The 25,355-nt window shown below is 54.3% G+C and overlaps 3 protein-coding genes across 3 annotated transcripts in view; 2 read left to right on the top strand and 1 right to left on the bottom strand.

Annotated features, from left to right (window-relative positions):
- LOC111160767 overlaps positions 1 to 25,355 on the top strand; it is a 618,405-nt gene that overhangs the window by 118,849 nt on the left and 474,201 nt on the right.
- LOC111160786 (sperm acrosome associated 6) lies at positions 1,522 to 10,785 on the top strand. Its single transcript, XM_022524135.1, has 9 exons — positions 1,522 to 1,750; positions 2,490 to 2,567; positions 8,091 to 8,159; positions 8,741 to 8,764; positions 9,105 to 9,182; positions 9,301 to 9,410; positions 9,779 to 9,935; positions 10,014 to 10,224; positions 10,688 to 10,785. Exons 1-9 carry the CDS (start codon positions 1,537 to 1,539, stop codon positions 10,719 to 10,721), a joined length of 975 nt encoding a protein of 324 aa, XP_022379843.1. The 5' UTR covers positions 1,522 to 1,536; the 3' UTR covers positions 10,722 to 10,785.
- On the bottom strand, positions 15,074 to 24,006 carry LOC111160773 (hyaluronan synthase 1). The gene is made up of 5 exons (XM_022524120.1): positions 23,970 to 24,006; positions 19,633 to 20,337; positions 18,171 to 18,396; positions 17,440 to 17,572; positions 15,074 to 15,749 (listed from the first exon to the last, which is right to left on the bottom strand). The coding sequence occupies exons 1-5, from the start codon at positions 23,976 to 23,978 to the stop codon at positions 15,074 to 15,076; spliced, it is 1,749 nt and encodes a 582-aa protein (XP_022379828.1). The 5' UTR covers positions 23,979 to 24,006.

The raw sequence follows: 25,355 nt of genomic DNA, 5'->3' as shown, positions 1-25,355 counted from the left end.
CGACTCGCAGGTGCACACTCTTAGCCCTGGGGTGGCAAGGCTGGGGGCTGGGCCACCGCCTACCAGGCCCAGCTCCTCCCACTTGCCCGTCTGGGGCCCAGCCTCTCCGGATCTCTGGGAGGCCTTCTTCCCTGCCCAGTGGGGGAGCTGACAGCATTCTGCTGGGCGTGGGGCAGCCTTAGGGCTCAGGGATCACAGCTGTCATCATTATAAATGATGGGAGGCCAAAAGAAGAAATGGGGGAATATCTAGAGAGGTTTGAAGGTTTCATATCCCTGCCTCCGCCCTAGTCCTGGATTCCAGAATCTGACAGGTAGAGAGGGAGGGAGCTGCTTGGCCAAGGGGCCAAACTCCCAAACAGGTGAGGTTTCCTCTGACTCCACATCCAGGAAGCCCGGCTATGCCTCCCCCGGGGAGGCAGGCCTGGCTGGACTCCTGGGTCTGAGGGAGGAGGAGGCTGGGGGCCTGGACTTCCGTGTCTGAGAGAGGAAGGGCCTGCCGGCCTGGACTCCGGGGACCGTTGAGGAGGAAGGGGCCAGGGGCCTGAACTCCTGGGTCCCTGCTGAGGAAGGGGCCAAGGGACTGATTCCTGGGTTCCTTGGGGAGGAGGGGGCCGGGGGCCCGGATTCCTGGGTCCTGGCACCCACCCGTAGAACCGACCTTGCGGGGCCTTCGCCGCACACAAGCTCGAGTCTGTGGGTCCGTGTCGGGGGCTCACCATCGCGGCTGGGGTCTTCCCGGCCCTCCCCGCCCTCCCTGACCCCATCTGTCCATCCATCCGTCTGTCTGTCCACCGGCCGCGCCCCCCGGGCTGAGGTAGGAGGTTGTATAGTTGAGGAGGACACCCACGGAGATCACTATACGGCCTCCTAGCTTTCCCCAGGCTGCGCCCTGCACGGGACGCCCGGCGGGGACCCCAGCCCCTGACCGCTGCCCCATGCCCGGGGACCCTGGGAGGAGGAGCTGCGCTGTCTCTCCTGTCCTGTCCCTGCATTCCCTCCTCCCACTTCCCTCAAAGAATTTCTCTCCCATGAAGAAACCTCTATTTTGCTTTCTCTGTCCATCTCCGCCGTGTCTCTGGAGCGGGTTGTGTGTCTACCCTGCGGCCTCTCAGACGCTCCCTCCTTCTCTTATTGTGCTTTCCGGTATCTCTCCATGTCTCAGTTTCTGTCTCTCGGGCTCTCACGGTATCTCTGTGCCATCTCTGCTCTGACTCCCCCCCCCCCCCCCCCCCCGGGCCCGCCAGGCCCCCCCCCCCCCCCCTCCCGGCCCCTGGGTCCCTGAGACCCTTTAACCTGTGAGGACATCCAGGGTCACAGGTGAGGTTCTTGGGAGCCTGGCGTCCGGCCCATCCACAAGCTGGGGCATCGCCTGCCTGACCCCTGACTCCTCATACCCCATCTCCCTGAAAACCCAGACCTTGACATTTGACCCACAGCAGAAATCCAACCTCTGACCTGTACCCCATGCCCCTCCCCCACCCCATGGTGACCTCACAAAGGTCACCAGCTTCTCCCTGGGCCACGACCCTCTGTTATGGCCCTGCTGGCCCAAGACAGCGCTGTCCCATCTGCCCTGGTCGCCCTCATGGTCTTGAGGGCCCCCGCCTGGGCCTGTCTCCTCTGCTTCACGTCCTATAAGGAGCGCATGCGCATCTGCCAGATCTTTATTGGTGTACAGGGCCCCGAGCTGGAGAAGTGTGAGGAGGCATTCGCCGCTGCCTTTGAGGGCCTCCTAGACACTGAAATCAGTGAGGCGACCTGTCACTTCCCCCGGGGGCCTGGGGGGCGAGGCGCATAATACACAGGGATCTTCCAGACAGCGTGGAAAACCACTGAGAGAGATTCGCCCAGAGTGGGAGGGTGGGGGCAGATTTAGAGGGGAGGACGGAGACTGAGGGACAGACTCAGTGAGAGGAGGATCGAGTGGGGGTCCAGACTGAAGAGGGGGGGAGGATAGAGACTGGGGGGCAGACTGAAGGGAGGATATAGATGGGGAGACAGACTCAGAGAGTGGGGAGGATAGAGATGTGGGGGGACGGACTCCTGGAGAAGGTGGGGGATAGACTCGGGGGAGGAGAGAGATGGGGGAGAGACTCAGGGAAGAGGACAGAAATGGGGGATACTCAGGGGGAAGAAGAGAGATGAGGGACAGACTCTCTGAGGAGGACAGAGATGGGGGAGAGACTCCGGGAGGACGGAGATGGGGGACAGACTCCGGGAGGAGGGCAAAGTTGGGGGACAGACTCCAGAAGGAGAACAGAGATGGGGGAAAGACTTAGAGAAGGCAGGATAGACAGGGTAGATAGAAGGGGGTGTGGGGCAGACTCAGAGATGGGGGACAGCACTGGGGCCAGGACAAAGACTTGGAGACAGGAGGTGTCCTAGGGAGACAGGAGGTGTCCTAGAGAGACAGAGAATGTCCACACCGTGGACGTGGTGTTGAGGGAACTGCTTTTCCCAGCCTCTGTCCTCCACCCTTGCTCCCAGACTACGATGAGAGAAGCCACCTGCATGACGCCTTCACCCAGATGACCCACTCTCTCCAGGAGATGGCCACGGCCCGGGGTGAGTGAGGTGGGGATGGTTTGGTGGATGTGGGGTGCAAATCCCCAAGAGATGGCTGTGGGGGGACACAGAATGTGGCAGATCCCGAGGAGGCAGTGCTAATAAGCTGAGTGAGCTTGATTACTTGTCGGGGGTGGGGGGGGCAAGGGATGGGCGGGTGTTGGTGGGGAGCTCAAAGACCAGTGCAGAAATGACCTAGAGTCTGAAGCCTAGTTGGGGTCAGGTAGACATGAGCTCTGAACTGGCTGTGTGGCTCCCCCGCTTCCTGGCTATGAGGTTCTGGATGTGTTACTGCCTCCCTCTGGGTCTCAACTTACCCACCTATAAGATGGGACAAGGTCCTTGCCTCCCTGATTGAGATGCAGTACGGTGAGAGAGAGGAGCCTCAGAGGGAGAGGGAGCACTGCGTGCCGCATAAACTGGCCAGTCCTCGCTCCAGGGCTCAGGGCTTCTTTCTGCGGCTGCTGTTACCTTTGTTTTCTGGTCTTGCCCACCAAGCTTTCTGACAATGATCCCAAAAGTTGAGGAGGTTCCTGTCCACCCAGGGGGCATCTGGGGGAGTCAGCACAGAGAAGACTTCAGCTGCAGATCCCCCATCCCCATAGAGAGGCCTGAGCAACTCAAAGCTGGGGTGGGGGGAGGTGCTGAGGACTCCAGAAAACACCTTCTTCCCACTTAGGCCGTCTTGTCATAGAAGGTTTTGAAGAGAGCAGGAGCAAGTGCAGTTCTGCATGTAGAAGACCCCCCTAAACCTGTGTGTGGGATGCACTGGAGCAGGGAGGCAGTGGAGGCTGGGAGGCCTGGGTGGAGGCTGGGGTGAGGAGGCCCAAGCTGGGCCGGGGCTGTGAAGGTGGAGAAGCAGGCACTCAAGAAGAGAGTCAAGGGCAGGAGGGACGGGGCTTGGGTCTGACAGTCTGTCTGGGGACCAGGGTCGAGGGGTAATGGACAGTGCCCAGGGTCCAGCTCCATGCGAGGGTGGGCCCTGGGTCCTCCCTGAGACAGGGAGCCCGGGAGAAAGAGCAGGGGTGGGAGCAGATGGTGAGCTGGGCTAGGACATTGCGAAGGTGAGGAACTTGGGGGATATCCAGGACACAGCTAGACACACAGGTCCAGGGTTTAGCTGAAAGGTCAAGGACACTTAAGACTGTCCGCAGGCTGTGAGCAGGGGGAAGGGGGGCGCCGCTCTGGGCACAGAAAGACCCTCTGGGGTTTTGAGGGGGGCAGACTGGAGGCCGGGAGAAGCTGGTGCAATATGACTGACAGGTGTTCTCATCGAATGTGCCAGAGACACTGGGGACATAGTTGTGACCAAATCTGCAGACCACTAGCCCTCACGTTGCTCATACTGGGGGGTGGGAGGGACAGACAATAAACATAATCAGGGAAACACTGCAGTATGTCAGTTGGTGATCCAGGATCTGGAGGCAGACAGGGAGCGAAAGGGAACGGGGGACCCAGTGGGTGGTTATTTTAAATAGGTTGGTCAGGTTTGTTGCACAGGAGAAGGTCCAACTGAGGCAAGCCCTGAACCAGGTGGCAGAGCCAGGCAGATAACTGGGGAGGGGCGTGCGAAAGAGCATCCTGGGCAGAGGGAAGAGCCAGTGCGAAGGGCTGGAGGGCAGTCGACGGGGATGGGTGATGGGAGGCTGAAGTCAGAGGCCGCAAGAACCACATCCCGTAGGACCTCAGAGGCCAGTGGTTCTCAGGCCCCGGTGTGTGCAAGAAGGTCCTGGAAGCTTGCGGAAATGCAGACTCCTGGGTCCCACCCTCCATTCCTGACCAGTAGGTCTGAGGCAGGGCCAGGAAACCAAGTTCCCAGCCGCTGCTGCTCCAGGAACGCACTTGGAGAGCCGTTCTTGTGGACCGTTGAACTGACTTCAGCTTGAGGTGGAAGCCATCAGAGGGTTTTAGGCAGAGAGAAAGAGGCAGGATCTGACCAAGGCCACGAGGGCCAAAGGCAGAAGCAGGGAGACCTGTGAGGAGGTCAGCAGTGGTTCAGACCAGTCGCAACCCCAAGGCGAGGGCTGGCAGAGAGGGGCAAGCGTGAGGGGGGAGGGGTAGGAAGATGATGGATCGGACTCTGTGCCAAAGCTGCCCCACACATGGGAGAGGCTGTGTCTGCACTAACTGATAACTAATTATCCTCCCGAAGGCTACCTTCATACCAGCCCTGTCCGGCGGGGTTTTGTAACCCCACTTTCCAGATGGGGAAGTTGGGGCCCAGCTGGACAGAAAGGATGGACCCAGGAGATATTGGGACTGGCTGTATTGGGGTGGGGGGGCTGGGGAGGGAAAGGGCAATTCCTAGGTCTCCCAGATGGAGGACCTAAGAGATGGACCTGCTGACTCAGAGAGGCTCTGGATGGTGGCAGGTGATACTGTTTGTGTCTATAAACCAGGGAGTGGGTGGTACAGTGTGGAGAGAAGGGCAGTGTGCCAGAGGGAATGCAGTTCAACCACCGGGGGTCAAATCTAGCTCTGTGATCTTCAGCTACCTTCCTAACTTCTCTGTGCCTCCGTTTCCCCATCTCAAACTTGGAGATGGTAATACACTCACTGTATACCAGACACCATCCTAAGCGCTTACGAACATCCTCTCACGCAGCCATCCAATGTCACGTAGTTTGGCATGGGGATGCTTTCATATTGTATGGCGTTAAATCCCACCCCCCCAATCCTAATATTGTCCTCATTTTACCAAGCGAGGATCAGGAAAGTTACATATTTGGTCAAGGTCATGCAGGGAAGAGGACTTGAAATGGATTCTTCAGATGGGAGGCAGGTGTGCTCACAGACAGATGAGCCAGGACTCAAACCCGGATGGTCTGAAACAGCTGGAAGTTTCCTAACGATACACACCCCTTTGGGGGAGACTTGGCAACATCCACTCATGCCCCCTCATGGTTCACTTGAGATAACCTTCACCTCTTGGCCTCTTTGGACATTTCACGCCATCCCTACCTTATTCCCATGACGTACTTAGATATCACACACACACACACACACACACACACCCCTGCCATAGCTCCCTTGGCATATCCCACACTCATCCTCCCTGTGAGTTACTTGGTTTGGCACAGAGATATTTCTTGAATGACTCTCCAGCATCCTGGACTCTCAATTGAGCACCCCACTCTGACCCCATCCTCCTGACCATCCTGCCATCTCCAGACCACACGCCCACCCTGTGGCCAAGGAGAGACCTCTAGGTCCTTCACCCCTCATTCTGAACCCACTTCCTGGCTTCAGTGCCCCCCTCTCCAGTTTATACCCAAGGATCATCCCATCAGCCACTCTGTCACCAGTATTAGTTCCTTCCCTTTCTGTATGGTTTGAAATCACACAGGCACAGGCAGTGGCATAAAGAAGCTAGAAGTCTTGAGGCAGGCGCTTAAGTTTCAGATGGCAGCACCACTTCCTTTTCTGGGGGACCCAAACCCCTTCCAGCTTCCTGCTTTACTATCCTAGGATGTGGTCCTTATCCTCATGGTTCTGCGTCACTGCTAGAGCTCCAGCCATCAAATCCAAGTCTCAGGCAGCAGATGGAGGAAGGGGAAAAGTCAATAAGATGGTGCCCCTTCTCTCTTAAGGCTCCTTCTTGTGACTCGCATACAATACTTCCACTTACAAATCAGACCAAAACTTGGTTATATGACCACAAGTGGGTCACAGGACCACACGAAGCTGCAAGGGTACTGAGGAATATAGTCTTTTAGTTGGGTGGTTGGTAGGGCCGGGGGGTGCTTTCCCCAGCAGAAATGCAGTGTGATGTTACTACAGAAATATTTGGAAGCAACCAGCAATCCCTGTGTATCAGTCTCCTAGGGCCCCTTTAACAAAGTGCCATACACTGGGTTGCTTAAAAGATAGAAATGTATTTGTTCACAATTCTGGAGGCTAGAAGTCCAATATCAAGGTGTCAATGTGAGCAGGGTTGGTTCCTTCTCAGGCCTTTCTCTCTGGCTTGTAGATGGCCATCTTCTCTCTCTCCTGTGTCTTCACATGTTCTCCCCTCGGTGTGTCAGTGTCCAGATCTCCTCTTATAGGGCAATCAGTCACACTGGATCAGGGCCCACCCTAATGACCTAATTATAACTTAATTACCTCTTTAAGGCTGTATATCCAAGTACAATCACATTCCGAGGTCCTGGGGGTTAGGGCTTCAACATTATAAGTTTGGGAGGGACACAGTTCCGACAGAGAGCACAGGAAGGGGCCAAGGGGGAGAGAGAATCCCAAGCAGAATCTGTGTTGAGTGCGGAGCCCAACGCAGGGTTTGATCTCACAACCCTGAGATCATGACCTGAGCAGAAATCAAGAGTCGGACACTTAAGCAACTGAGCCACCGAGGCGCCCCACATCTGCTGCATTTCTAAATTCCCAAACCACCTCCACCAGTAAATCAATCCAGCCAGCCATCTGCATTGGGAAGAGCCACAAAACCTCACAGTTTGGAGGCCAGTACAATGGTCAAAACTCCAACACCCTCGAGAACAGAGATAAAAAGAGTCAAAGGGGGTAGAAATGAATAGTCTGGAGACCATGAGGAAGTGGCAGGTGCGGGCCCTGGCGAAAGGGGGTAGCTGCCACCAAGCTAATTGCTGCCTCATGAAAATACAGTCTCTTGTGTTAGAGCTCTTCCAAATTTTGGAAAACAGATGCCAAACATTTTATGTGACTTTCCCAAATTTTATACGATGGCAACTGGTTCATTTTTAAAAATACTTTCCAGTCCAAATATAACACATTCAAGAGATGGACTAGAGCCACAGGCCACCAGTTGTGGTCTCCACTCTAGCTGGATCCTGGAATTCATTCTACACATACTTCCTGAGCACTTGCTAAGACTCAGGGCCCTCTCCTGGGTTCTGGAGGTACAGCACTGAAGAATGACCTATTTACTAACTGAAGACACAGACTTAAATGATCACTGTATATATAAATATATATAATTGTACACTGGTGAGAACTCTACGTGGAGCAAATGGAACACTTGGAGAGGCAAAAATAGGGAACTGGATTAGATTAGATTTGTGGTCAGGGAAAACCTCGAAGGAGATGACATGAGGTAGGAGATGAAGGATGAGTGGGAGTAGCGGGAAAGATGTGCTAGGAACAGGCCAGCACATGCAAAGGCCCTGAGGTGATAGAGATTAATGGTGGTGTTCATACTAGGGGAAATGAAAGGTGGGTAACAGGCGCGGTATAGAGAGGTGGAGGAAACTAGGCCAGATCTTACAGGGCCTAGCAGAACTTGGTGAGGAATTTTATCTTTATCCTCCCCTTTCCCCTCAACAAGATCAACACAGAGAATGCAAAAGAGGGGTTCCATCAGAAAGATAGTCCAGAGGCACACGAAAGGAGACTTGGGGGATCTGTAGCCTTCCAGGTAGACAGGGCAGGAGGCGGGGATAAAAAGGGGTGTTTTATATACTACACATGTGGGTTTGGAAGGGACTGAGGAAGTGACAAACACTTCCTTGAGGAAGGGTTTTTACTACAAGGCCCCCCTCCACCCTCCAGGGTCCTTTAAGGTGGCTTTTCCTAATGCTGCGGAGAAAATGCGGAAGGTCATTGCGCAGCTTAAAGAAGGTAAAAGAAGCTAAGCGCGCGCACACACAGTTCTAAAACCCTGAGCCAGCCATCTTCTCCCCTCAGTCCAGTCCCTCTGAGTCTCTTCCCCTGCGAGGAACATTCTAGAATCTGCTAGGACCCCCATCTTGGGATGCTTCTGTCCCAGATTAGCCTGGGCCTCTCTCCCGGATCTCCTGGGCGCTGCACACTCTGGGACGTCTCCTTTCCAACTGGGCCCCCTCCGTGGGCGAATTCTAGCCAGGCCACACCTCTTCTCTAATTGAAACCCCCCCTTTGACCCTGTCCCCTGAAACTAGCGCCCAGGGTCTAGCCCCCCCGTGAAATACACCAGTGTCGAACCCGCCTTAGCTGCAGGTCTGCGCGGAACCTTAGAGGAATACAGCAGGCCTGGCCCCGCCTACAGGTGGAAGGCTACGGGTAGAACGCCGCAGGCCTGGCTCCGCCCCCTAGGTGGGCGGTGGCAGGCCTGGCTCCGCCCCCTCAGGAAAGCATCTGGCCCCGTAACCTGTCCTCTAGGGGAGCTTCAGGTAAGCACCTCCAGGCCTTCCAGGATAGTAACGCTTCCTCTCTCTCCACAGTCCAGGCCTGCATCCCTCCCTGCGGTAAGCTCTTCATCCCAAACTCCGAATTGAGGGGGAAGGGAGGTGGTCGGGAGCGAAACCTGGCATTTAGAACAGGAGACCAATAAGAACCCTGGAGAAAAGCAATTAAACCAGGTATTGCTCACAAACCTAATACAAGGCGGGCCCGAAAGCAAAAACAAGCCAATAGGAGTCCTAGAGGTCGGAGAGCGTTGCAAGCCCGCCAGTGAGCGCGGGGAAGACGGCGCCCGGGACCTGTGTGGCCGTCAGAGCCCGGAGGCTTCACAGACCCTAACCTGGCCAGAGGGACCCGGGCTGGGGAACGCGGATGGAGCCCAGGTGCAGCTTTTCCGTTCCGCAGGACTCCAGGAGGTCGCCCGGCGTTTCCGCTGCCGCGGGTGCTACTCCACGGTCTGCGACCTCCCGCTGGACTGCCCAGGTGAGGGGCGGGGCCTGGAAGGGAAGGAACCGCCCGGACCGGAGGAACGGGAGCTGAGCGGGAAAGAGACCCGGCGAAACGGGAGCGGGCTTGGGCGGTGACGCGGACCTGTTTTCAGTTCAGGACTTGACGGTGGCTCGCGGTCATGAAGCTAAGTTCTCTTGCACTGTGAACTTCGAACTGCCTAAGGAGGAAATCACGTATTCCTGGAAGTTCGCAGGAGGAGGTGTGAGTCCGAGCGGGGCCAGCGCGAAGGGCTTAGGAGGAGGGTTATGCTTCTCTAGAGGATGCGGGGCCAGGACGCCGCGGGTGGGGATTGGGGGAGCTGGGTCTAGATTCAGGCTTCGTGCAAGGGGGGGGGGGGCCCGGGATTTAGAAGAGGAGGCGAGGCTCCGGAGGCCGCTTCTAAGGGCGGGGTCGTGCGTGAAGGGTCGGTGATTCTGAGCTTAGGGGTGGGCACAGGGCTCGAGGAGGCGTGGTCTAGCTCGGGGGCGGCGCTTGAGCGTGGCGTATTGGCTAGAGCCGGCAGAGGGAATCTGACCTGGGCTCGGGCGAGGCTCTTCTCCTCCCGCCGCTTCAACCCGAGCGTCCCTCAGGTCCGGACGCAGGACGTGTCCTACTTCCAAGACCTCCCGTGGGCCCGGGGATACCTGGCGCGGATCCGGCCGGTGCAACCCGCACACCGTGGGACATTCTCTTGCGTGATCGTGCACGACCAGATCCCCCTGGCGCGGCTCTACTTCTTTCTTAACGGTGCGGGCGGGGCTGCGCGGGGGGGCGGGGCTGCGCGGGAGGCGGGGCTCGCGCCTGACTGACGTGCGTGCCCCGCAGTGACTGGTGCGCCCCCACGTGGGGAGACCGAGCTCCAGGTCTCCTTTCGGGAAGTGTTGCGTTGGACGCCCGGGGAGGCAGACATGATCAAACCTTGGAGGCCAAGCCTGGGCGAGCTGCTGGCCAAGCCCGAGGCTCTGACGCTGAGCAACCAGTGCCTGCTTGCGGCCGTCGTGGCCTTAGCGTCAGCCGGTACGACCCTTATGGTGTGGTGAGTTCCCAGGACCGCGGAGTCCCAGCACCTGCTCTCCTTCCTCAGACCTGGTGTCCAGCACCCTCAGACCCAGGACTCCAGGCCCCCACCTCCCTCCACTTTCAGACCAGGAGTCCAGGCCCCCAACCACCCCCTCCCTCAGACTCAGGAGTCCAGACCCCCAGCCACCTCCTCCCTCAGACTCAGGAGTCCAGACTTCCACCTCCCTCCTCCCTCAGACCCAGGATCCCAGGCCCCCAGCCGCCACCTCCCTCAGACTTAGGAGTCTAGACGCCTCAGACCCAGGAGTCCAGGACCCCAGTCCCCTCCTCCTCCAGTTTCAGGAGTCCAAAACCCCAGGCCCTCTTCCCTCAGATCCAAGAGTGCAGGCCTTATCTAACTTTGGAACCCAGGCTTCCAGAACCCGGATATCTAATCCCCAACCTTTCCCCCCAACACAAATCCCTCCTTGTTTCCCCAGGATGTTCTTTCGGTGGTATTTCCAGGGCAGCTAACAAAGGTATCTTTTTCTTCCTTATCCTGTTTTCATTCCTAAAATAAAGAATATATTTCAGCTCTGTAGATTCTTCCATCTTTGCCGGTGGTCACTACTAACGCAGGTAGGAGGAGGCCAGCATACCTCATTTATGCCCAGGTGACTATTCCTCTAATGACAGTAACATGTAGAGTTGTCACAGTACAAGGTCCTGTGTTGAGGACTTTGGATACAAGCCCAGACCCCTCCCCAGATTTCTGGCAGTCTCTTTGACATTTCAGCTTGCAGAAATGGAGTCCTTGTTGAACTTGACGTGGGACTCGACATGGGGCTCGATCTCACAACCCTGAGATTATGACCTGATCTGAAATCAAGAATCAGATGCTTAGCTGACTGAGCCACCCGGAGCCCCATGGAGTTTAGATTGTAATGGATGGTCAGATAATAAACAAGAAAATTAAGCACAGTAAGACATGGATCAAGTCAGAAACTAGCAGGGGCAGAAGCCCCTGAATGGGCCTAGTGTTGGGGACATAGCCGTGGGGAGGCATCTGGAGGAGGACTTTAGAAATGAGTGTGCAGAGAGAATGTGAAGGGACCAGATCACGCAGGACCCTGGCCACTGTAAGGTTTAGCTTTTCCTCTGAGATGAGAGTTATGGGCAGTTTTTGAGGTGAGGAAGGTCATGATTTGATTTGATTTGCATGGCTAATGCATGGATAAACTCTAGCGGCAGGGGTGGAAGCAGGAACCACCAGTGTTAGGTGCTTTGGTGATCCGGACAGCTTTAATCCAGGAAGGACATGCAGCTCGGGGACAAAGTGGTGACAGTGAGGAGCAATGGCTCTAGATCTGTCCTGAAGGTAGAACCAGTGGGGTTTGCTGGTGGATCAGAGTGTTGGGTATGAGAGGAAGAAAGGAGAAGGGGCAGGTGTCAACAGACATGGCAGTTTCAATGTCTGTAGAACCCTCTGCCATGACGGGAATATTCTAGATATGCACTGTCCATTGTGGTGGCCTCCAGCCACCTATGGCCATGAGGCAGGTCAAATGTGGCCAGTGACACTGAGGAGCTAAACTTATTTTTTTTTTTTTTTGAAGATTTTATTTATTTAAGAGGGGGAGGAGCAGAGGCAGAGGGAGAAACAGGCTCCCCGCTGAGCAGGGAGCCAGATCTGGGACTCCATCCCAGGACTCCGGGATCATGACCTGAGCCAAAGGCACATGTTTAACTGACTGAGCCCCCCAGGAACCCCTGAGGAGCTAAATTTATAATCTTTTATAGCTTTAATAATTTAAATTGTCCTTCATCTATGAAAATAAAAATCATAAGTGTCCGGGCATCCTGGTTATAACTCTGGAACCCTCTTTGTTTACTTGACTAAGGGCTGCTGGAAGGCAGGGGCTGCCTCTTATTCACTTCTATATTTGCAAACCTGGCAAAACATGGAATTCAGTACATACTTGGTCAATGGTTTGGGGACTGATTGATGTCATCAAAGAATGAGTGAATGAAAAAAAAAAACAAACCAGTCCTGTGTGGTAGGGGCCACTGTTGAGCTCAGTGTGGTTCTAGCATTTTTGGCCTGAGCAGCTAGAGTGTCAGAGCTCCATTTACTGCTGTAGAGCAGGTTCCCTGCGGACTGAGGAGGAGAAAGAGGAGGGGTTGGATCTGATAAGGGAGGTGTCCCAAATGGAAGTGTCTTGGAGGCTGGATCTGATGAGGGGTTGGATCTGATAAGGGAGGTGTCCCAAGTGGAAGTGTCTTGGAGGCAGTTGGGTAGATGCGTCTGGAATTTCGGGGTGAGGTCTGATCTGAAGATACAAGCGGCAGAGCCCCCTTTCCAGGCATGGATCATGAATGAGGTATCCAGAGCCGTGCCACTGGCTTGCCATGCCACTGGTCACACAGAGGAAATGAGTGTAGATGGATAAGAGAAGTGGGTAGGAGGAGGTTTCTCCAAAGGTAAGCAGTCCAAACTATAAAGAGGAACTGAGAAGGAAAACGGGGGGAAAGCCAGGGAGCTGCAGCATTCTCAAAGCCAAGTGAAGACAGCATTTCACAGGGAGAGGGATCAGCTGGGTCAGATGCTGCCACATGCTGAAAGACGAGGCCTGAGAATTGACCACTGGTTTTAGCAACGGGGACATCACTGATGAACGTGACCAGAGCCATCTCCCTACAGCAGTGGTGGGGGAGTCATCTGATTGGCATGGTTTTAAAAGTCAGTGGGAGGCCACACTTGTCATCAGGGAAATGCAAATCAAAACCACAGTGGGATACCATTTCACACCATCTGGGAAGCTATAATCAAAAAGTCAGGTGAGGGGTGCCTGAGTGGCTCTGTCTGTCTTAGCCTCAGGTCAGCGTCTCAGGGTCCTTGGATCAAGCCCCACATCGGGCTCCCTGCTTAGCGGAGAGTTTGCTTCTCCCTCTCCCTCTACCCCTCACCCCATTCAGCTCTCTCTAATAAATCTTTTTTTTAAAAAGTCAGGTGATAACAAATGTTGGTGAGGATGTAGGGAAATTGGAACCCTCCTCCTTTGCTGGTGAGACTATAAAATGGTACAGGCACTGTGGAAGCCATCTGGCACTTCAATAAATTAAACAGGTTCACCACATGACTCAGCAACTCCACTCCTTGAGAATCCCCCTGGGGCGAACTTAACCCGTGTTCACACAAAAACTTATATGTGAATGTTCACAGCATTATTCACAATGGCCCCAAACCAGAAACATCCCAAATGTCAGTCAACTGATAAATGGGTAAACCAAATGTGGCACATCCCTGTGGTGGGATATTATTTGGCAATAAAAAGGAATGAGCCAATGATACATGCAAATCTGTAGAGACAGAGTAGATTATGGGTGTCTAGGGCATCGAGGTGGTTTCAGGGCGAGGGAATGCAAGGAACTGCCTGTGGGTATGGGGTTCCTTTCTGGGTGACGAAAATGTTCTAAAATGAGATTACAGTAAAGATTGCACAAGTCTATAAACTTACTAAAAACCACTGAATTACACACTTGACAAGGCTGAACTTTGTGGGAGAGAAATTGGAGACAAATGTAAATAGCTCTCAAGGAGTTTTGCTGTTAGAAATGAGACGGTGTGGGGCGCCCGGCTGGCTCAGTCAGTAGAGCATGCAAAAGATCTTGATCTCAGGGTTGTGAGTTTGAGCCCCATTGTGGGTAGAGATTATCTTTAAAAAATGAGACTGTAGCTTAGGAGGAAATAGGTCAAGACAAGGAATCTTAAAAATCAGAGAGTGGGGGGCACCTGGGTGGCTCAGTCAGTAAAGCCTCTGCCTTCAGCTCAGGTCATGATATTGGGGTCCTAGGATCGAGCCCCGCAATGGGCTCCCTGCTCAGCGGGGAGCCTGCTTCCCCCTCTGCCACTCCCAATGCTTGTGCTCCCTCACCGCTCACCCTACCAAATAAATAAACAAACCTATTTTTAAAATGTATTTAAAAATCAGAGTGACAGCACATTTGAATGCTGATGGGAAAGACTCATGGGGAGGGAAGAACTGATGACATGGGAAGAACGGAAGGCGTGAGATCTTTGAGTGGACCCGAGAGCATGAGGTCCAGTGCCCCGGTGGAAGTGGTTGGCATTGAAGCAGACAGCTGGCCCTCAGGAGTGGGGGTAGGTGGCCTGTGTGGGCACAGACGCAGATCACTGGGAAGATCAGTGAGATGGGAAGCAAGCTAAGGGTGAGGTGCTAGGGGTTTGAGGAGGCAACGTATGACTTAACCTTTCTTAGAGAGTAGCCAAGTGGACAGACCAGGAAAATGTCCTCCGTGTCACCTAACCGTGTTCCTGCATAGCAGGCACTCCATAAGTACCTGTGATGAAAAGTTGAGAAATTTTGCCCTCACAACTCTGACCCATGGGATTATCAGCCCTGTTTCCTGAAGAAGAAGCCTGTCTCCATTCTGACAGCTTGCCCCCAAGCCAGAGCCACGAGTCCTCAGCCTTCAACCCTGTAGCCCTTCAGTTCTCAAAAAAAAGGGGGGGTGGAGACCCAGAAGAAAATAAATAAAATTCTTTATTACATCCTAATCACACAGTACAAATGGATATTAAATAACAGGGAGGAAGGAGGCCCCAGGACAGCATGTGGGGACCCTTTTCCTCCCACTCCTAAAAATCCACGCCCTGATCAATAAATACCCCTCCCCAGAGACCCTGAAATCCCAGCCCCAAAATAGTCCAGGCTGAAGAATCTTGGGTCGACCCCCTCGCTTCACAGAGGAGGGAAACCGAGGCCCAGAGAATCACCCAGCAAGTCCGTGGCTCCCCAGGGTCCCTGCTGGTGTCCTCTCGCTTCCCCTGAAGTCCCTCGGGCGAGCAGCCCGCACACCTGGACTCACACCTGGATCCGGTAGCCCCCCGACCGCCGCCGGCACAGCCTCCGCACGCCCACCCAGTAGAGCGTCAGCATGACGGCCCAGTACCCCACGTAGGCGCCGGCCCCTGCTGCCAGGTGGTGCGCCTCGGCGGCGCGGGAAGGGCCGCTCCAGTCGGCCCGGGCCTCGTGCACCACGCTGCGGACCAGGCCCCCGAGCAGCAGCAGGGCCCAGAGGGCCAGCGGCAGCAGGGGCACGTAGTTGGCGGCCAGCTTGCGCCGGCCGGAGGTGCCCCAGCCGCTCTGGTTCATGGTGGCCAGCGCCAGGAACTTGGCGGGCAGGAGGCCGCCCATGTAGAGCGGCGCGTAGAGCGAGAGCAGCACCATGCGCGGGCAGCCCCGCAGCCAGGCCGCGAAGGCCGCCTTGGCCAGCGCCACGCCCTGCACGCACAGCAGCACCCACAGCAGCGCCCACGGGCGGCCCGCGTAGAAGAGCCGCAGCACGGTGGCTGCCACGAAGAAGGGGAAGAGGCCCGAGACCACCGCCTCGTAGGTCATCCACGCGTGGTGCCGGTGCCACCAGAGCGCGTTGTAGAGCCACTCGCGGAAGTAGGACTTGGACCAGCGCGTCTGCTGGCTCAGCCAGCGCAGGAAGGACGAGGGGGTCTCGGAGTAGCAGCGGGAGCGGGAGGTGTACCTGCGTGAGAGGGGGCGGGTCAGGCCATCTGCGCCACCCTCCCTGAGGCCAGCACCGGGGTCAGCGCCAGCCCAACTGCCCCAGGGTTGCAAGCTTTCTCGACCTCCCTGGGCCTCCTGTTCTGCTCAGAAGTCAAATGGGACGGACAAGGATTCCTACCTAATAGGGCTACGGTGAGCCCCAGATGAGGATTACACGCCAAGGGCAAGTCCGTTGTACTTGCTCAGTAAGTATTAGCAACTACTACTGTTTGCCTGATGACTAATACCACGACGGCAGTTACTAATGTCATCACAGTTACTGACCCATTACTAATGCTATCACTAACTGATTACGAAGACTCCAGTGCTCACTCTTACTGGCAGGGCCCTGGCGGCGGACAAGCCAGGCGATGTTCCTCCCCGGAGGCGGCCGTGTGTTGGGGCTCAAGGGACCCATCGAGCCCTTCCCGTGGCCACAGGGGACACCCTGGTCAAGCCCCACCCGATTGGCAGCTAAGCCCGCCCAAGGCTAAGATCCCGTTTATGGACCGTCATCAGGTGGCCACGGACAGTCAAGTTTGGTAGAAGGTGTCAAACTACTCTGTCCCCATGGGTATTACTTGACAACCGTCGCGTCTCCTTCCCCTGTGCTGTCTGGCGTCCTCAGTAGCCTCCCTCCCCTGTCCTTGTTTCCTGCAGTCTGTACTCAAAACAGCTAGAGGGATCCTGTTAAAACAACACGTCACCTCTCTGCCCAGAGCCCTCCCATGGCTGCCTCATCTTCGTTCAGAGTTCTTGGGTGGCCCATAAGCCTCTCTTGAGTACACCCCATTACCACTCTGTCCTCCTCCCCTGAGGCTCTCCCCCTTGCTAGGGCTCCAGCCGCACCCTTTCCAGCCTCCATCCCTTCTCTTCCTAGGGCATCCTGGTTAACATTTCATCCCCTGCTCCCAGACTCTCTAAGCCCTTTTCCCAGCACATCGGGCACATCGGTTATCCAGCCCCGTTAGCCAGCCTGCTACAGGTTCTGCTTAGTCACTGTCTCCCCAGTAGGCGTAAGCATGAGTTCCTGTCTCCTGTCAGCTGCTGCCTCCTCGGAGCTTAAAACATGAGGGGCGCCTGGCTGGCTCTGTGGGAAGAGAGTGCTGTTCTTGATCTTGGGGTCCTAAGTTCAAGCCCCACATTGGACGTAGAGATTACTTAAATAAACAAAAACACATTGTAATGAATGCTTGCCTTGTGAATGAATGCATGGGTTCCCTTGGTGTACCCCCAAGTTCTCTCTGGCCCTTTCATGGGGTCTAGCTTTGTAGAAATCTCCTTCCCCCGAACTCGTGGTCGAACCCATACTCCCCAAGTCTCACTGAATTTCAGCTCTTCCTGATTCTTCTCGCTCACACTCTTGCTAGATCCCACGCCCTTTCCCTTCCCACCGCACTTAGAGTGATTGGCGCTGCTGGGGTAGAGCCATCCTGCCCCATCTCGAGTCCTGTCTTCTAGGTGCAATTCCCCCACCCCCTCCTTGCCTTGCTGGGTCACACGATCAATGTAATGGCATCCCTGCCCCTTCCGGTATCTTCCAACCTCCCTTCCTGTCTCACTTGGGAGAGCCCACTGTCCCGCAAGATACTTTGGGTTTGGAGAATTCCCGACACACGCACAGAGTCAATGGCCTCCACACACCCCCGCTACCTGAGCCTCTGGCTTACTTGGTGGCATAGCCCATGCTGAGCATGCGGTTGGTGAGGTGCCGGTCGTCCCCGAAGGTGCAGTGGGTGCCCAGGAATTTCTGGTTGTACCAGGCCTCAAGGAACTGCTGCAGGAGGTTGTTCCTGTATAGGCCTAGGTGGGGGCGGGGAGTGTAGGAGCGTCAGCCTCTGCTGTCACCAGTACTATCCCTAGTCCTATCTCCTGCCCAACTCACCTCCAATTCTGCCCCCATCCTCAACCATCTCAATCCTGTCCTCAGCCCTGGCCCCAGCAACAACTCCAGCCCCAATTCCCTGCTCAACATCAATCCTTCTTCAACTCCATCCCAAATGTGCCCCAATCCTGTCCCTGACCTACACCCACACCCACTTTGACAGCAAAACCACCCCAACTCCATCCTCAACCCCATATCCATTCTCAGCCCGAGCCCCTACCCACCCCTATCCAAAAACCCTTCACCAACCCCAAACTTGGCCCCAACCCTGTCCTTGACTCTAATTCCATCCCATTCACTCCCCCAAACCTTTCCCCATTCCCTATCTCTATCCACACCCTTTCTCCGACCCCACAAAACACCATCCCATCTCCAACTTCCAGTCTTATCCCTATCCCAAAGCCTTGTTGCAGCCCCATCTTTGTCCCCAATCTCAATCACATCCTCAGGCCGTTCTGGCTCCCTCTCGTCCCCTCTGCTCTATCCATGGCCCTCCCAAGCCCCACCCCTGCTCACCTAGGGGACCGCTGATGCAGGACACACAATGGAAGTAGCTCTGACAAGCCCGCTCCACGTTGAAGGCCACCCAGTACCGGAGGCTGCTTAGGAAGCTGACCCAGGAGTCCAGGGGGTTAAGGATCCGCACGTCCCCCCCAACAGCCCCTACCCGGGGGTCTTCATCCAGCACCCGCACCAGCTCCAGCAGTGCCATGGGGTCCAGCCTTGTGTCCGAGTCACAGACCTGTGGGGTGGAAGGGGCCAGGATCAGGCCAAATCCCTTCCCAGGGTTGGTGCTTGAGGAGAGAGGACCAAAGAGTGGGGAGCTGCTGGGACAATCTGCACCCAATCCGAACATAATTTGAATTTTGTAGTCATCTTCAATGTCTAATCACACTTCAAGAAGACCTCCCTAAGACCCGTACCCTTGTATCACACCCTCCTCTGGCATGTCGGTGCGACCTGTGACTTGCTTCTAACCCATAGATATGGCAAAAGTGATGGCACATAACCCCCATGATTATATGGCCTTATATACAAATAGTAAAGCAGTTTTGCAATGCGATGAAGTTGCCTAATCTATTGAGAGTTCCTGGGTGGGTCTGGCCTAATCAGGTGAGCCCTTTGAAAGAAGGTCTAGAAGTCAGAGACTTTCTCTTGCTGGTCTGGAAGGAGCTGTTTTATGGCTGCAAAAAAATGAATTCTGCCCACAAACAATGAGCTTGGAAGAGGCCTCTGAGCCTGAGATAAGACCCAGCTCCAGCTGACATCATGATCCGAGCCTGATGGTACCCGAACAGAGGAACCAGTGAAGCTTTGCCCAGACTCCAGTTCCTGGAAACTAGGAGATAATAAGTGTTTTGTTTCAAGCTGCCAAATTTGTGGTCCTCTGTTAGGCAGTAGTTGAAAATTAATGCAGTGCTTTACTGAATGAATTTCTACAGTGGATGAAGACAGGAAGAAACCTCCACACTGAAGGGGTGAATAAATAAAGCAATGAATGATTTCTACCTTGGATGGATAAATGAATAAATCTTTAGATCGAGCGGATGACTGGATAGATGCATGGGTGAACGAGGGAAGGAAAGAGTCTGCATCCAGCAGGTAAATGAGTGAATAAAATAAACGAATGGCTTCCATATTGGAGACATGGATGTAAGAAGGGAGGAGTGAAGACAACTACAATTTTTAAAAACTGTATGAGTAGGAGTAAAAGGAAGAGAATGAATGAATGAAGACAGAGAGGAATTCGTGAATCGCTACACGAATGAAGCAAACGTCTCCTTACTGGATGGAGGGACAGAGGAATCTACGAAGGAATGTGCGACCAGTGACCGAAAGGATCCCTACACCGAACGGCTGGATAAACAAAGGGAGTTAGAAACAGGTCCATGCCAATCTCTGCCCTGAAGGAAGACTCCTAGAGAAGACGGATTCCGAGCGTCAGGGCCACGGTGGGGCGCAGGCACCTGTCACTCACCTGCACGTAGTCCACGGAGTCGCCGAGCGCCTTGAAGGCCGTGTACATGACCTCGCGCTTGCCGCCCCAGCGCTGCGCCACGCACACGCACCTGTGCGTCCTCACCAGCGCCTCCACCGCCAGCCGCCCCGGGTCCTCGGCCTCCACCTCCCGGTAGGCGCCCGCGCCTGCAGCGCCCGCCGCCGCGGGTTCCCAGGGCTGGTGGTAGTTGCCGTCCCACACGTAGGTGGCGGGGTCCTCGTCGGCGAAGACCTCGCGGAACATGTCCACCATGTAGAGGTCCTCGGCGCGGTTGCCGTCCACCACCATGAGGACGCGCAGCCGCGCGCGCGGGTACTGCAGGGCGCGCGCGGACACCAGGCACTGGCGCAGGTACACCGGGTCCTCCTGGTACGCCGAGATGGTCAGCGCCACGCTGCGCGCCGCCGCCGCGTCCAGGGGCCCCCGCGCCGCCGCCCGCCGCGCCGCCGCCGCCACCCGCCGGTGCTCCAGGTACGCGAAGAGGCTCTGCGCCACCAGGTGCGCGGAGAGGAAGGCCCCGTAGAGACCGAAGGCCAGGAGGCCGTAGCGATCGGAGGCCAGCGGCACCCCGGCGGCGTAGGCCCAGGTCATGAGGCCCAAGATGAGCAGCGCGAAGGTGATAGTCAGCACCCGCCGGGCCAGGCCTGAGCAGTGGCGGGCGGCCCGGGTGGGCTTGGATACGTCCTGCTGGGAGCAGAGAGAGGGGATAGCAAGGGGAAAGAGTCCTGAAATCCTCTTGGAAAGGGAAGGAAAAACCTACGTTTTTTTCCCCAAAACCAACACAACATCCCCTTTTTGTAAAGAAGATCTCCGAGTACTGCAAAGTTATTTTCACTAATGAAAATAATTGTGGCAAACACTGAGCAAAGCTCAATTCCTGATTATATTGATTCTAATACACCCCCACCCCCCCACACACACATTTTAAACAGCTCCGTGTTAAAAATCCGTGAGGATTACACTCAACGGAATGTCACAGTTTGATTAACAGAGGCTCTCCTCCTCTCCCGCTTCTTAGTGACACATAAAATAGTCACTCATCTCACAATGAAAGGTTCCTTAGTGTTGAGATCATCATCGTCTTAAAAATAATGCAATATGGTAGGTACCAGATGCTGCCATAAGTTTTTATAGAAACCAAGTTATTTTAATCCTCAGGACAGCCCTATGAGGTAGGTACTGTCATCCCCATTTTACAAACGAGGCAACTGAGTCAGAGAGAGGTGGAGCAGCCTACCCAAGGTCACACCTGGATCACCGAGAAGCCAGGATTTGAACCCAAGAATCTGATCATTGAACCACCAGCTTATATACTGGCTTTATTCCTCAGGAGAGCTGGGCAGGGATGGGGTGGGGAGGGGGGGAAACAGCAGATAATGTTTACTGCCACCATATACATAGTAAAACTGGGGACTGATTAGCCAGAAAAAGTGGCTTGCTCAAGGTCATGAAGCTCACAGGTGGAAGAGTATTTTCTCTGACTTCCCAAAGGCATGACCACATTCTCCTTCACTGCTCAGGTTTCCAACAGGGCCAAGTGCCCAGTACATGTTTCGGGAAGAGTTCAGAATCAGAGAGAGGGGTTGCCTCCATTTTCTTGTCTCGTAAAATGGGGATTTAGCCCCATTCTACACGCCGAGTACTGCTCCAAGTGTGGTCGTTACTGTTACTCACTCCTGTTACGTATAAGGAAACTGAAGCACAGGGCGGTGATGCTCTTGCCCAAGGCCATTCAGGCAGCTTGGCTCCATCGTCCTCTAAAATCCTGTGTCACCAGCACCCATCTCATGGGCTTTTTATGAGTTACGTGAGTCATGAGGGTACAGATTCGTGCCGTCCTGTACAGGCGTCACCAGCCACATGTGGCTATTGAGTCCTTGAAAAGCAGCCAGTATGACCGAGGAACTGACTTTTTAATTTTATTTAAGTTAAATTAGTTGATTCAATTATTGGAAAGCTTTTAAGTATGTTTGAAACAAGTAGGGTGTAGGAAGCTTCTTTTTTATCAGTAAATTTTATGAACTCTAAATGCAAATCAAGTGTCTCCAATGAAAATACAGTATCTGGGGCGCCTGGGTGGCTCAGTGGGTTAAAACCTCTGCCTTTAAGCTCAGGTCATGATCTCAGGGTCCTGGGATCAAGCCCTGCATCGGGCTCTCTCTTCAGCGGGGAGCCTGCTTCCCCCCCCGCACTGCCTGCCTCTCTGCCTACTTGTGATCTCTCTCTGTCAAATAAATAAATAAATAAAATCTTTTAAAAAATTATAAAGTAGCACAAAAATGTGCACACATCTGGATTCTGAAGGCTTCATTTGAAAAAAAGAGAGGAAAATGTCTTGCTAATATTTTTGCATTGGTTACATGCTGAAATGATAGCTTTTTAAATCTTGCTATGAAGTTTTATGTTATGTTATAGCAAATACAGTCTGATGTGTCTATTCATGAAATCCTATTTCTGAGAGGTAGCAGGGTTTGGCACCCTACAGCCCTCAGGCCAAATGCCTGCTACCCTCTTCACTACAACCCTGCAAGCTAAGACTAGTTTTTAGGTGTTGTTGTTGTTTTTTAAGATTTTATTTATTTATCTGACAGAGAGAGAGATCACAAGTAGGCAGAGAGGCAGGCAGAGGGAGAGGGGGAAGCAGGCTTCCCGCTGAGCAGAAAGCCCGATGCGATGCGGGGCTCGATCCCAGGACCCTGAGATCATGACCTGAGCCAAAGGCAGAGGCTTAACCCACTGAGCCACCCAGGTGCCCCCAAGATTTTATTTTTAAAGTAACCTCTACACTCAATGTGGGGCTTGAACTTACAACCCTGAGATCAAGAAACACATGCTCAGGAACACCTGGGTGGCTCAGCTGGTTAAGCATCTGCCTTTGGCTCAGGTCTCAATTCCAGGGTCCTGGAATCGAGCCCCACATGGGGCTCCCTGTTCAGCAGGGAGTCTGCTTCTCCCTCTCCCTCTGCCTGCTGCTCCCCCTGCTTGTACTCTCTCTCTCTGTGTCAAATAAATTTTTTAAAATCTTAGAAAAAAAAATCATATCCTCTACCAACTGATCCAGTTGGACATCCCTAGTGTTTACACTTTTAAATGGGTGAAAAAAGTCAAAAGAATAGTATTTTGTGGCATGTGAAAATTACACGAAATTCAAATTTCAGCATCTTTAAATCAAGCATGGCTGTGTGCCACGCTCCTCTGTTTACATATTGTCTATGGCTGATTTACCCTACACCAAAGTTGAGTAGTTGCAGTGGAGATCACATGACACGTAAAAACCTCGAATATTGACCATCTAGCTTTACACAGAAAATGTCTGATGGCCCCTGATACATCGGGTTATATAAAATATATTATTGAAATTAAGTTCACCTTTTTCTTTTTACTTTTAAAAATGCGGCTACTAAAAAATTTCAAATCATGTATGTGGCTCACGTGCTGTTTCTATAGGACATGGCTTTTAGCTTCTATAGGTAGAGCTTTTAGCCTAGTAATCATTCAGTATTAATAATTACATTATTAGTACTTCTGGAATTCTCCTTCTCTGTCCTTTTGCTCCAAACCTGGTCCCGTCTGACTTTCTCCGTGTGGCCCAGTTTGTGCTGGGGATGGCTGAGATCTGTGTCCACTGGAGGGCTCTAATGCCAACATTCAGAAACATACCTGTATCTGCTGTGGACACACAGCCCCTCACATATATTCACACGTGACAAGAGACACACAGAATGTGCCCACATAGGAAGACATTCATGTTCTAGAAATAACCCCAGACACCTGCTCTTAGAACTTAGCCATCCTGAGACCCTCACCCACAACCACACAGGTGAACTTGAGAATATGGGCCTTTGGGCAGGAAGGAGCTAAACCAGGAACGGATACCCACAGAGCAACAAACACACAGGCACTGTGTGTCCGGGTGGGAGCAAAGGGACAGAGCTCCAGAAGATTAGTAACAGTTAAGGTCGAGCCCTATGAAATGGCCATTTTGAAAGAGCAAAAGTGACCAGATAGCCACGATTTCATTTGGTTCAACTTAATAGTCACTGAACACATAAAAAGTAGAAATCCGGCCCACGTGTCAGGCAAATACAGCTTGGCCTCGCCCACCGGCACCCCGCGCGCAGACACAGCGGGTTCGCAACGACTTGTCCCATCTCACACACTACAGACGGGATGGCCACCTTCACAAGGGGATGGAACCCGAACGCTCCGACGGGGTCACTGTCCCACGGTCGCCGACACGCACAGGAGCGCGCTGCGCCTCCCCCACCCCCCACGTGGTCACACAGGCGCCAGAGTCCCCGCAGGGCCGCACGCACCTGTGTCATCGCTGCGGGTCCCGCGGGCGCTTCTCTCCTGCTCGCTCCCAGGTCTCGGGTCTCGCTGTGGCTGGGGAGCCCCGGGGTCATTTGAAGACCGACGCGGGCGGGGGCGGAGGAGGGCTGACGTCAGGGAGGAGCTGGGCCAGGGGCTCTGAGGTCACGGACGAGCCGGGCAGCTCCACCCGCTTCCCGCCACTGCCCGCACCCCCACGCCCCACGGCCTCCCTTCCCAGGGCCTCCGTCTCGTCCTTCCCTGCCCTCCAAGGCCGCCTTCTCTGCTCTCTGCTGTCTTCCCCCCTCTCGTCTCTCTCCATTTCTGCGCTCCTCTCTCTCGCTTTCTACCCCCGGCCCCCGTCTTTCCTCCCGTCTGCCCGATTTCTCGGCCTCCCTCCCGCATCCCAGCCGCTCCCCTCGAAGCCCCGGGGACGAGAAAGTGCGCACACGTGCGTGGTTGTGGGTGTGGCCGCGCGCACTGGCTGTGAGGCCCGCTGTCTGGAAGGAGCTGTGAGTGCTTGTGGGTCTGCATGTGTGCGCGTGCGAGCGTGTGCGCGTGTGCCAGGGCCCGGGGAGGGGGCTGGGCACTGGGACTTGTCGCCCAGGGGCTCCAGGGTGAACCCACAGAGTTGTGGGTCAGCTGCCCCCAGGGAGCCCTGGGAACCTGAGTGAGAGTGAAGGTGTCAGTGGCCTCACTTAGAGGGGTCCTGGAACCTCTAAGCCCCTAGGCGCTCAGGACCAGGAGTCTCAGTGATAAATGTCATTGCTTCCATACCCTTCTTTTTCCAAGATTTCAAATAACAAAAACTCTGTATTTCTTCCTCTCCGTTCCTCTTTGGGTGAACTGGTGATGTCCATCTCTCTCCCTCTATAGCTGCCTCTGTTTCTCCGTCTGTAGCTGTACATTCCCACCTCCTACTCTCTCTAGATCTCTGTCACCTTGTCACTCTGGCTCTGCCTCTCTGTCCACCTGTCTCGTTGTTCTGTCTCCTTCTCCTGGTGTGTTCCTGTTTCTCTCCATGCCTCCCTGTCTGTCTTACTCTCTCTCTCCCTTTCCTTCTCTCTGTGTCCATTCCTGTCTGCTTCCCTCTGGGTTTCTGTCTGTCTCTTCATTTCTGACTCTGGGTCTCCCCAACTTTCCTACTCTGTCTCTCTCTCTCTTCCTTTCTCACTCTCCTGTGTCTCTGCCTTTAATTTCTTTGTTTGTCTGTCTTCTGTGTTTCTCTCTGAATATCCATATTCGTATATCTTTTCTTGCCATCTCCCTGTTTTTGTTTCTCTGTTTGTCCCTGTTCCTCTCAGTGGCTGTTTCTCTTTGTCTCTGTCTCTGTCTCCCTCAGTCTCTGTGTATCTTCTTCTGAGGCTCCATCTGTATGTGTTTTTCTTTTT

The sequence above is a fragment of the Enhydra lutris genome, unplaced genomic scaffold (assembly GCF_002288905.1).
Source record: "Enhydra lutris kenyoni isolate GAN:26980312 unplaced genomic scaffold, ASM228890v2 scaffoldscaffold77, whole genome shotgun sequence".
In the NCBI taxonomy this organism is placed as follows: Eukaryota; Metazoa; Chordata; class Mammalia; order Carnivora; family Mustelidae; genus Enhydra; species Enhydra lutris.
Note: the sequence above shows the minus strand (reverse complement) of the source record. Positions and strands in the feature narration are given on the sequence as shown.

What these genes read in the sequence shown, in the direction of transcription:
- LOC111160786 (XM_022524135.1), top strand. Translation starts at nt 1,537, where the DNA reads ATGGCCCTGCTGGCCCAAGACAGCGCTGTCCCATCTGCCCTGGTCGCC. An exon ending in GGCCTGCATCCCTCCCTGCG is followed by an intron (nt 8,765 to 9,104) that starts GTAAGCTCTTCA and finishes TCCGTTCCGCAG; the next exon opens with GACTCCAGGAGGTCGCCCGG. An exon ending in GGTACGACCCTTATGGTGTG is followed by an intron (nt 10,225 to 10,687) that starts GTGAGTTCCCAG and finishes TTGTTTCCCCAG; the next exon opens with GATGTTCTTTCGGTGGTATT.
- LOC111160773 (XM_022524120.1), bottom strand. An exon ending in ACTCCGTGGACTACGTGCAG is followed by an intron (nt 18,397 to 19,632) that starts GTGAGTGACAGG and finishes TCCACCCCACAG; the next exon opens with GTCTGTGACTCGGACACAAG. An exon ending in AGCATGGGCTATGCCACCAA is followed by an intron (nt 15,750 to 17,439) that starts GTAAGCCAGAGG and finishes CCTCTCACGCAG; the next exon opens with GTACACCTCCCGCTCCCGCT.